The sequence below is a fragment of the Hypomesus nipponensis genome, chromosome 10 (assembly GCF_054491055.1).
Source record: "Hypomesus nipponensis isolate SF chromosome 10, ASM5449105v1, whole genome shotgun sequence".
NCBI lineage: Eukaryota > Metazoa > Chordata > Actinopteri > Osmeriformes > Osmeridae > Hypomesus > Hypomesus nipponensis.
This window is the reverse complement of record NC_140370.1, coordinates 2,471,271-2,482,174: the sequence shown is the minus strand read 5'-3', so window position 1 is coordinate 2,482,174 and position 10,904 is coordinate 2,471,271. Positions and strand designations below refer to the sequence as shown.

Here is a 10,904-nt window from a genome sequence, read left to right as displayed (position 1 = left end):
ATGTTACAGCCACATTCTAAGGGAAGCAAGCTTGGTAACCAACAAAATAATATAGCGTTAGTTAACTCACTTGTCCAAAGGTTTGTAGCTTGACCAAGGAGAGTTAGTAATGATCCAAAATGTAATTTCAGCAAGGCCAGCTTTGTATTGGCTCAAGTTGAGGAAACAGTAGTGGCTGAAATGTTTGGCGCAGACATACAAAACTTGGCGAAGTTGTGTCGGCAAATTTCCAGCGACAATAAAATTAAGATGCAGAGGCTTGGATGAAGGAACTAAAAAAAGTAATGTGTTTTGATTGTACATCCAAACACTGAGCATCTGTTATGCTTCGTTCGTTTGCTAGCCATGATGTCTCTCCAGGAAAAACGATATCGCTCTTGCCTTTGCACAATTGTAGCTCTGTTTTTCATGGGCGGGCCAGATTATCTGGGCGGGCAAAGCACAGAGAAGGGCGGTAGCTTGGCTCGTTGTGACATCACAACAAGGAGATTTTCAAACCGAGCGTTTGAGCCTTCATTTTCTCAAAGGCGGAGAAAAATACCCAGGGCTTGGTTTACACCTATCGACAATTCTAGCCACTGTGGGACCAAAGGCAGGCTAAGGGAACTCAAATTAATGTTAAATAACGTCCTTAAGTGAAGTTTTCATGTCATGTGACCTTTTTAAGTCTAATCATGCTGTATGGACCTGGATTTCTGATGCTGATTATGAATCTCAAAGTTTGTGCGTGCAGAAAATGTATTAAATGTATAGAGATGCCCATACTGTCAAGTAGGCAGTAGCAAGAATTCTAGTTCAACCACTGTACATACATAGGCTACTGTACTGTCCTTGCATTAAATTACATATTAAGCCTTTGTTACTTTGTGTTTGAGGTTAGTCCATGTCTGTAATGTGTTTAAACCCTTGTTTTTCAAGGGGAGTCTGCAGCCTATCAAACCTTCACAGTGAGACCATGGCTACTAAACAACACAGAATAATTCAACCTTAAAGCATGTCACACTGTACACCAGGGCACCACAATCCCATTTCACTGCTGCCCATGCAACAGACACAGACAACAGACCTGAATATCAACACATTGTTGTTCCCTGTTGCTGTGTAGTTTAGTATTTGTGTATGTGTGAGCATTTGAGAGCAAGTTACTGTGTAGAGACTGTTATCTACCCCCACTGAAAGTCAGAGATGATGACGTATATGGACTCCAGTCATCAAGCCCATAGAGGTGTTTAAAAAAAAAGTTATATTACCCTGTGAGATAACTGTAATGAACTGGTTGAATTCACCACTCGACGTGAATGAAACCAAGTTGAATCAGTTAAACTCACTTAGTGTAAATACCAATCACCCACATTATTAATTAGCTTAAATTATTTTTGGTTACACAATTGGCCAATGTGGTGTTTGTTGAACCCTAAGAGTGTATCCCAAAGAGGGCAAGTGAGGAAGGAATCAAACTGACAAGCAACACAAGACAGGAGTGATCTTGTACAACTGGATTTTGATTGAATGATGTTAACTAGCATACATTATTTAACGGTTAGATATATATTCTATTCTCCATCCTAACATGGCAAACATCGACAATGCATTCATTTACCCACCTTGTCACTGTAACTGAGGCAAAAACGCACCACAACAAAACACTATTCTACAAAGTGAAATAGGTTTTCTTAGTTTCAAAGACAGAAAACACTTCTCTGCCCATATATGTGTTTGCAGGCATCATGGGAGGTCTGGATCACCGGAGGTCTGCTTGAACTTCCTCCTGGACAAGATGTCTGGCATGTCTGAAGATGTCCTACAACAGAATGATTGCAGTGTGTGTTAGGTTCAGTCTCACAATTGCATGTGTGTGTGTGAAGGAGAGATGGAGGAAGGACATGGGGAGAGCATGTCTGTGCGTGTGTTTCTTTGTGTCATCAGTGAGTGTCAAACTAGATCAGACACGCATGTTTCACAAGGCTGATGAATGACAGTCCCACATAAATGAAATAAGGGGTCTATCTTACCATGGCAGCAGCATAAAATGCAACTTGATTGCTTAAAAAAAAGACTGCATACTTTTATTTTTGGAAAATGGCCCATTTCTCTTTTAATGGTAAATGGACTGCATTTATGTAGCACTCAAAGCGCTTGACATTTTTTGCCTCTCATTCACACACCAACAGATCTGCCATACAGCAGAAACTTGGGGTTCTTTGTCCTGCTCAAGGGCATTTCGGCACATGGCCTGGAGGAGTCGGGGATCGAACCATGTGATTAAGAAACATCTCGCTCTGTCCCTTGAGCCACAGCCGCCGCCAATGAGCTCAGTATTTTAGGTTTAATGTACTTTTAGACTATCATACTTTGATTAAATATTTATTAAACAAGTAAAATTTTTGGTCTGATGTTGAAAATGCTCACTCAGTGGAAGCAAGCAAATGTGATGGTGTATGTCAGAATGAGCATGCCCAATACCCCAGATGATGCTGTTAACTGGCTAAAATGTGAAGCTTTTAAATTGAACAAGTGTGATGCACGTGTGTGTTTCCATACATGTGTTTGTGTGCGTGTGTACATACCCCTCATCTGGGGATACCTCTGCCACATGTCCAGGATCCACAAAAGTTCCCATGCGACTCTTAGAGTACTCCAGATTCATCTGGCTCTGAGTTGCTGTGAGAAGTTGGCCACAGCAAAGAACCAAGGAGATGCACCAATATTTAAACAATGAACCAGTGTGACTATGGATTGATCAGTGATTGACAACCTCTAGCTCATCAGTATATGGCTTTGTCATAAATATCTGGAGAGGACAGTCAATCTGACAGTAGATAATGTCTTATCTGGACATGTCTCATAACTGTATTGCAGTCTTTTTGGGGAAGGTTTCTGGAACTACATTTATCCATACACTTCACTTAAGATGAACTACTGTGAGTAAATTGTAGTGGTGATTCCATGGGACTAATAAATACATGTTAATCTCTGCTCTGGTTGCTGCTGGAAGCCATTTCCATCTCAAGTATGAGGGTGTGAGGACCAAAACGTATCCACTCTTCAATGTACTGGCTGTGGTTTTAGTCACAACATCCATGCTCCTGATTCAGTTCATGACAATGCCCCAGCTAGCTGTCTTGCTTTCTACTGGAACACCTGAGGGAGCCTATTGTGGAATAATGATCAAGGTCTGTTGCCGTCATACATTTTTTCATTAGAAAAAAAACATCTTATGGATTTGAACATTTGATAGATTTAATGGGACTGTTCAATGAGAGCTTACTTCTAAACAAAGATGTGGAAAACTACAAACATGGTTGATTGATAGTTACCCTCTCGTTTCAGTGTCTCTGCTTGTGGCTCAGGAGCAGGATTGGTAGACATAGGATGTACTCTGACGTTGCCTGTAAGGGGAAAGGACATGGAAAAAGTTAAATAGAATAGATCTCTCCACATCCATACTGAATAGGATGCAGAAGAAGTGCAGGATGTTCAAAGTTGTGGAAGCTGTATTTATTGGCAAAAAGCAAGCAAGACCGATAGACTTACCCAAGGCTGGGAGAATGTTGTTAATGTTAAGCCAGGCACTTATGAACGGATACACAGAGATTAGCAGACCTGCAACAGATAAACGGGCTTTGTTGGTCCGTTTAATGATGCCCTCTGACGTGTAACTGTAGTTTACTCTAGCATTGGTTATAAACAAGTAGCCTGCCATTGGTAGAGCAGGAAACATTGTCTCTGCCTTGAAAATGGTTCCACTGTGGAATGTGGATGTGGCCTTTATAGTGGCCTTTATAGTTTTATGTCTAATTGTCAGATTTATTGCAGTGATAGTTTGTCTTGGATAATTGACTTTAAACTTTAATCAAAATGTAATGAAAGTGAGTGTTTGTAGAAGATAGTGTTTTGTTTGCCCTAGGTATATACAGCATGTACATCCTAATCAGTGGCACATAAGATTGATAGCTCTACTGTCGGTGCTCACAATCCAAATGAGAGGTAAACAGAGGTGGTTGTTACAGTGACACTGTGTCTCTGCTCCAAGCACCATTGGTTGAGATCCAAGACAATTGTCATCAAAATTAGATAACATTTCTCCAGAGTACCTTCACAAACACAGCTTAAAAGTGACATGACATGCTGTTTTTGGATGCTTTTATATAGGCCTTAGTTGTCCCCTAATACTGTATCTGAAGTCTCTTTCCCGAAATTCAGCCATGGTGCAGAAATATAGCCACTACAAGTAGTAGTCGCAATGGCTCGTTGCCCCCGTTGCTGTAAAATGCCTCGAATTTAGCCATTCTCATCTGATCACCCTGGTTTGCAGAGGTGCACACTCAGTCATTTAAATGTGGAGAAAGGCGGATATCGCGAGCCATAACACCAACAGCAGAACGGATATCCAAATAACAAAGAAGTGTACAACACTTGCGTTACAGCGTTTGTTTTCACACACACACTTGATGCCATTTATCTTGACGTTAGCAACAGTAACTCAGTTGTTAGCTGCAGAGCTAATGTTACAGCCACATTCTAAGGGTAGCAAACTAGGTAACCATATACCGTAAAGCAACAAAATGATATAGCGTTAGTTAACTTACATGTCCAAGGTTTGTAGCTTGACCAAGGAGATTTAGTAATGATCCAGAATTTAATTTCAGCAAGGCCAGCTTTGAGTTGGCTCAAGTTGAGGAAATATTTGGAGCAGACATACACTTTGGGAAGTTGTGTCGGCGCATTTCCAGCGAAAATACAATTAAGATATGGGTTGTGCAGAGGCTCGGATGAAGGAACAGAAAAAAAGATTTGTGCTTGCATTTGTATATCCAAGCACTGAGCAACTGTTAAGCTTCGTTTGTTTGCTCACCATGATGTCTCTCCAGGAAAAACCGATATCGCACTCGCCCTTGCACGGTGGTAGCTCAGTTTCTCATGGGCGGGCTAGATGATCTGGTCGGGCAAAGCAGAGAGAGGGGAGGTAACTTTCCCCCTATCTACGTCACTAGGGGGAGATTTTCAAACAGCGCAATTGAGCCTTCATTTTGTCAAAGGCAGAGAAGAACACGCAGGGCTTGGTTTACACAATTCTAGCCACTGGGGGACCAAAGGCAGGCTAGGGGAACTCATATTAATGTTAAATAACCTCATAAAATGAAGTTTTCATGTCATGTCACCTTTAATAGTTGTCTCTCTGCTCGTGCATATTCTATTTTGTGCCAGTCTTCTAGCTTCTAATAATAAAACGATTTTTGTGGAAAAAAGAAGTCCAGTCTGATCCATTCTATTGGCTTTAACAATCCAGAAATCTTCAAAGCTGACTCGTACACATCAGAATCAGCACTGCACTCAGGCTCATCATAGTTATTGATTTGCCTTTTGAGCCACAGAGTTGGCATCAAACACTTGCCGGTCCAGAGGGTGCCTGTGACGCATGTTTGGGCCCCAAACACCTTGCCAAGCTGCGACAAGAGTGAAAAGATCTTCGCAAGAACACTCAACACCACAAACCTACTCAAATCTGTGAGTCTGAATGCTGAAGCACATTGGGACCAGTGCCACTGGGTCAATGTGGCCTGCTTCAGAGCGCATTCTCCGTACAATATGTTTGTGTCTCTGTTAAAAGTAGGTTTCTTCGTGCATTTAAAGTGGTTTGACAGTTTTCTATAAAATACACTTGTTAGAATGTATTTCTGATTTAATGTATTTCTATGCCATGTTGTCTGTCAAAAGGTGGCAGCTCGTTGTTGCTCTCTGACATTGCACATCAGATATTCACTTGGCTCTTAGTAGTTCACCTTCCTGCTCACATGGCTTAGATTACACTGTCGTATCAAATGAACCCTGGGCTTGATGCTCTCAATAAAAGTGAATGGAAAAAGAACTGACTGTCTCTCCACTTTCAAGAAAAGGCTCAAGACGCACTTGTTCCTGGAGTACAAACGGCACTTAAGAATGCTTGGCTGAATGCTTGGCTGGACTTGTTAGTTAGTTTCCTCCAGGATCACAATGACTCTTATTGAGTGACTCGTTGCTCTTTTTAGGTTAGATATAACAAAGTTAAGTCTTGTACTCGCTGTGAAATATTTTACTGTTGATTGTTCTTCTACAGGTACAGTCCTGCACTTTTGTGGTTCATGTTGTTTTAATTTGTAACTTGTATAACTGCATGCTCTTATGGGTCTTCCCTTTTGGCACTTGTTTAGCTTTTTCACAATGTATGCTTCATGTTTTGGCTACTTGCAATGTTTGGGACTATCTCGTTGTTATGATCAGTGACCTATGCTCTTTTGTAAGCTCTCTCTTGGAAGTCGCTTTGGATAAAAGCTAAATGAATAAATGTAAATGTAAAAGACATGCTCCACCAGTCTCTTCCATTGATATACATGGGGGGGGGGGGAAGTATCCCACACCTCTACCCTGTATCCCCCTACTCTTACCCTTCACACCATATTAGACATGTACTCACCCAGCCCCCCAGCACCTAGGAAAATGCCCCCAACAGCATCAGCATCACACTCCCGGGACACCCCGATGATGATGCATCCTGCCACAATGCTGAGTAGGGCAGAGCCCACCCGCAAGCCATGGTACTCCCCAATGCTGACTGCGTTCATCTAGGTGGAGAGCCCCCACCTGCCACACACTGCCTAAGTCACCCCTTCACACAAACGCTCATAGACTGTTACTGCCCTCACACACACTGTCTTGATAGACCCAGGCCCCTCAGATCATTGGGCATCCCTAGAGTTGGTTCCAGGTATGCCATTGTGGCCCCTCCCAGCTGCCTAGGTGTCACTCTCACTACAACTGACACAGAAACACTTTCTCTGACAGCGTCTCGGCGGTTCAGTTTGAGACTCCTCATGCATCTTTAATTACACTGCTCTGGTTTCTCTTACCAACGGAAATTAAAAAGCCTTCTTCATTCACTCAAAAGACAGGGATACACACACACACAAATCTGATCGGGGTTGACATGCCTACTTCATTTTCCCTGGACATACCTGAGTAGTCCCAGTGTTTCCTAAATCCACTGAGATGGAATGTGGACACTATTGGGCGGGGCTACAGGCTCTGGAACCTATGGAATGTGCTCTGAGAAGCAGGAGGATGCTTGGGATGAGCTATAGGAGAGGTAAGGGAACCAGGGGTGAGTCCCAGGCTGCCATTTCTGGGAATTTGCATAGAAGGCTGAAGAGAATGAGTAATGAAAGGTTCTGAGAGTCCTCTGCGGTCGGGGCCCGAGGCCATCCATAAAGGCCTGTAGTTGCCATAGGAATAGCATATCCATGGCAACAGAGAGAGAAGAGGGTGAACAGGATTAACACCATCGAGTTGGGCTACAGATTAAGTTATTGTGCAGGAAGAAACAGACACTTATTTACTGTTCCATGCTACAGATTTGTCGGCCCTCTCATCTTTATGGTGATATCTTGGGTTTGAAAGACACACATGTCTTTATCCCCCCCCCCCCCCCTCCTTGTTTGAATCATTCATGATAAACCCACGGTAATACCGGTAGCTGACAGGCTCTTTTCTGCGTAAACTCATGTGGAGGTAGTATGATAGGGGGGAATGTCTACCTCCCTTAATGAGGTTGACCAAATGAGGGTTTAAAAAAACCATTAGATCCAGATTATATGTGACTTCCATGAGAATTACATAACAAACCACTCACAGGTCATTAAACTATCAGTAAGCAAGGAAGCTAACGTCCCCATGTCTGTGAACATTAAGAGTTTGGTTCAAAACTCCCTGGTTTGACCCCCAGTCACTTGACGTCTTTGTACACTTGTAATAATGCCATTGTTATGCTCTCAGTGGGTATTAACTAAATGGCATAACAATATTTAACGTGTCATGATGTGGTTTGTGGCTGGACAATGGAAAACCACGGTGCTGCGTTCCTTCGTTTCGGGTTGAAACCATGACATTGTTCATTTGTTTTGCGCTATGCTAAAATAAGTACAGACCCCTAAATGATGTGTGGGACGATAATGACCTCTGCATCAACTAATGAAAGTCAAATGGTCTAAGACGTGAATGGTTGCTCATTTTATCTGGAGACATAGATGACAACAATAGGCAGATTCAGCTGTGGAATCTGCATTCTCATCTCCTCCAATGTTGAGATTCAAGACGCATGGTAGTAAAAAAGAATGATGCTCTCTTTACCTCCATGCTGTTGCAGTGATGTGGGGCAGGGATGTCGGCAGCTGTACAATGCCTCAGTGACTGCAGAAAGAAGCATAGTCCTTGTCTAGAATAATAAACCGAGAGACATAAATAAAAGGTGTATGGTTGTGATTCAGTCAGTGATTAAGATGTTAGTTGAACACACAAATACAGATTCCTGTAACTATAGATAGTGCATAGTGCCTGTGATAAAATTGGTGGCACACACACAGATTTCTGGAATTATAGATAGATAGTGCAGTGCCCGTGATGCAGCTGGTGATGACAGATCTTTTCAGTGGTTTCTCAGATCACAATTGAAATTCTCTATGAAGTACTTGTTCAACCTCCACATCTATTCTAGTCAAATTGCCAATGCTGTGGTAGCCTACATTCATGCAAATTATTATGTAGCCTTAATTTATCTGCTGTTTCCTACGTTATGTTGATCAAAATGTACTCTATTTGTTCTCTGTTAAATTGTCTTACCACCACAAACATCTATACATAAGTTTAGTTCATAACATAACTAATTACATGTACAATGGTTGAGCCTGCTGTCATAATTGTAGGCCTAATTCACTGTACATTTGCAATGTGCTGGTTGACATCAGTATACACATTCATTTATGTAACAAAATTCACTGATCTACACTGAACGTATATCCACTTTTGTCATTCTGTTCGCAGGCCAGCCCCTTTAAAAGCAGTTGATTTTTGGTTGTAAAACCAAATTTGCTTCTAACTAACTATATAGAATTTCCCTTACTACGCTTAGTTTAATTTCATTGCGAATGCATTTGTTAATTGCATTAGTTCAATCGCGGTAGGCTTCCTAGGCAGTTTTGACATCAGTAAACACATTAATTTATGTAAAGAAATGCACTGATCTATACTGAAAGTATTCAAATTTATATTGTCGTTCTCTCAGTTAGCCAGCCCCTTCAAAAGCAGCTGAATATTGGTTGTAAAAGCGAATTTGCTTCTTTATAACGAAACTGAATTTCCCTATTTTCCTTAGGCCATATAACGCTTAGTTTCATTTAATTGCGAATGCCTTTGTTAATTGCATTAGTTTAGTTCAATTGTGTTAGCCTACTATCCAGTAGGCAGTTTTGACAACAGTAAACACATTCATTAATGTAAAATAATTCAAGGATCTATACTGAAAGTATATCCACTTTAAATTGTTGTTCTTTTAGCTAGTCCCCCCTCACACACACACACACACACAGATTCCTGTCATTGGGGTGTGCTTGCCTTCGGCGAGCACAAACCATTGTTATCTTACATATATATTTATTGTGAGAATGCTGTTAAGCATTGCTTTTCAACTTCTCCGTTCTTCCGCCGTTTTTTGGCCTTTAACTAGTCCTGCATACTTTCACAGATTCCAACCATTTTTGTATCAAAACATTCAGCTCCTTCAGGAGATGACTTTTGGTATTTCTCACTTTTATACTTTTTAAAGAATTAAGGTTTTTGTGCAAATTATTCTCCCATTAAAAGTAATGGTAAATCCTTTCAATCATGAAAAAGCTTCCTCCTCTTTCAAACTTAACTACTTCAGCATACTTTCAGGTAGAGACACCATTCAACCTTTAAAATGTTCAAAAGACATTCAGCTATTGCCAAATGAGTCAGCTTTTTCAAATATATTCAGCCAATTTTGAATTGTGACAGTTTTAAATACATGAAAATGTTAGCTCCTTATTGATTTTTATGATTGAGCAGCCAGCAGAGTGGCTGCTCTTTTTCTGATATTCAACTAAATTGTCAAACTAATTCCTCTGACGTTCATATAGTTTAACTTACAGAAACAAGTTATACCTTAAAATGTAGGAAAACGTGTCCTCTTTCAGCCAATGTAACTACTAAAGAGCTCACATTTACAGATATTCAGCCATAAGCCTTGAAGCGAGAGCAGCCTTTCAAATTCTCTCACTAACTTCAATGGAGAGGTGGGTAAAATTCGTCAGAGAATTTCGAAAGTAGACGTGTTTTTAAACTGCCGGTAGAGTCATATTTTTGACCGCACAGACATAAAAAAGGACATCTCTGGTTTCCGCAGAGTCTTGGGTCTCGGACAGTATCCATATCCAATTTTTGGATTGGACGTATAGTTTTGCGTCTAGGTTAACTTGTTTGAGGTGTGGATGCTAGGTAAATGTTGGTTATTCGCTCTGCCCAGCTCGTTAGCGAGCACAGCTGCTCCATTGCCGTGGCAACCAAACAAACACACACCAGGAAACCAAAAGGAACACGGTTTCGAAACTGTAGGTAGTCTATTTCTGACTGCACAGACATATAAAGAATATCTCTGGTTTCGGCAGTCTTGGGTCTCGGAAAATATTCTTATTTTTAGGATTGGACATACAGTTTTGCATCTAGGTTAACTTGTTTGAGGTGTGGATTCTAGCTTAATTTCTATTATTCTCTGCCCTCAGCGCGTTGGCAATCATAGCTGCACTAAAACCGTGGCTTCCACATTGCTTTTTTTGAGGGACTCACACATTTTGAAAATTTATTTCAGCTTTCAGCTTGCGGTTATTTTCCCATTTTTGTATTTTCAGCAATAAAAAAAATCGTCTTTCAAAAAAACGTTAATCTCTTTCAGGATATGGGTCTGTGTATTTTACGGCCAATGGATTTTCGTTTTAAAATTAGAAAACCAAAATCAGAAAACAAGCTGTTCCCCGATTACTATATAGAAGAAAAAAAAACGGAAAACGAACAAACGA

General features: G+C 41.0%; 1 protein-coding gene across 3 annotated transcripts; it reads right to left on the bottom strand.

The window, feature by feature from the left end:
• Positions 1-1,545: 1,545 nt before the first annotated feature.
• On the bottom strand, positions 1,546-6,602 carry kncn (kinocilin). Of its 3 annotated transcripts, XM_084708099.1 has the most exons (5): positions 6,455-6,602; positions 3,535-3,603; positions 3,318-3,389; positions 2,568-2,661; positions 1,546-1,801 (listed from the first exon to the last, which is right to left on the bottom strand). In XM_084708099.1, exons 1-5 carry the CDS (start codon positions 6,600-6,602, stop codon positions 1,726-1,728), a joined length of 459 nt encoding a protein of 152 aa, XP_084564225.1. In that variant the 3' UTR covers positions 1,546-1,725. The 3 variants fall into 3 exon arrangements, 1 of the variants encoding a protein (XP_084564225.1); XR_014767177.1 differs by lacking the exon at positions 6,455-6,602 and having other exon boundaries at positions 1,756-1,801; positions 2,568-3,151; positions 3,535-3,596; XR_014767176.1 differs by lacking the exon at positions 6,455-6,602 and having other exon boundaries at positions 1,546-3,151; positions 3,535-3,596.
• Between the last annotated feature and the right edge of the window lie 4,302 nt (positions 6,603-10,904).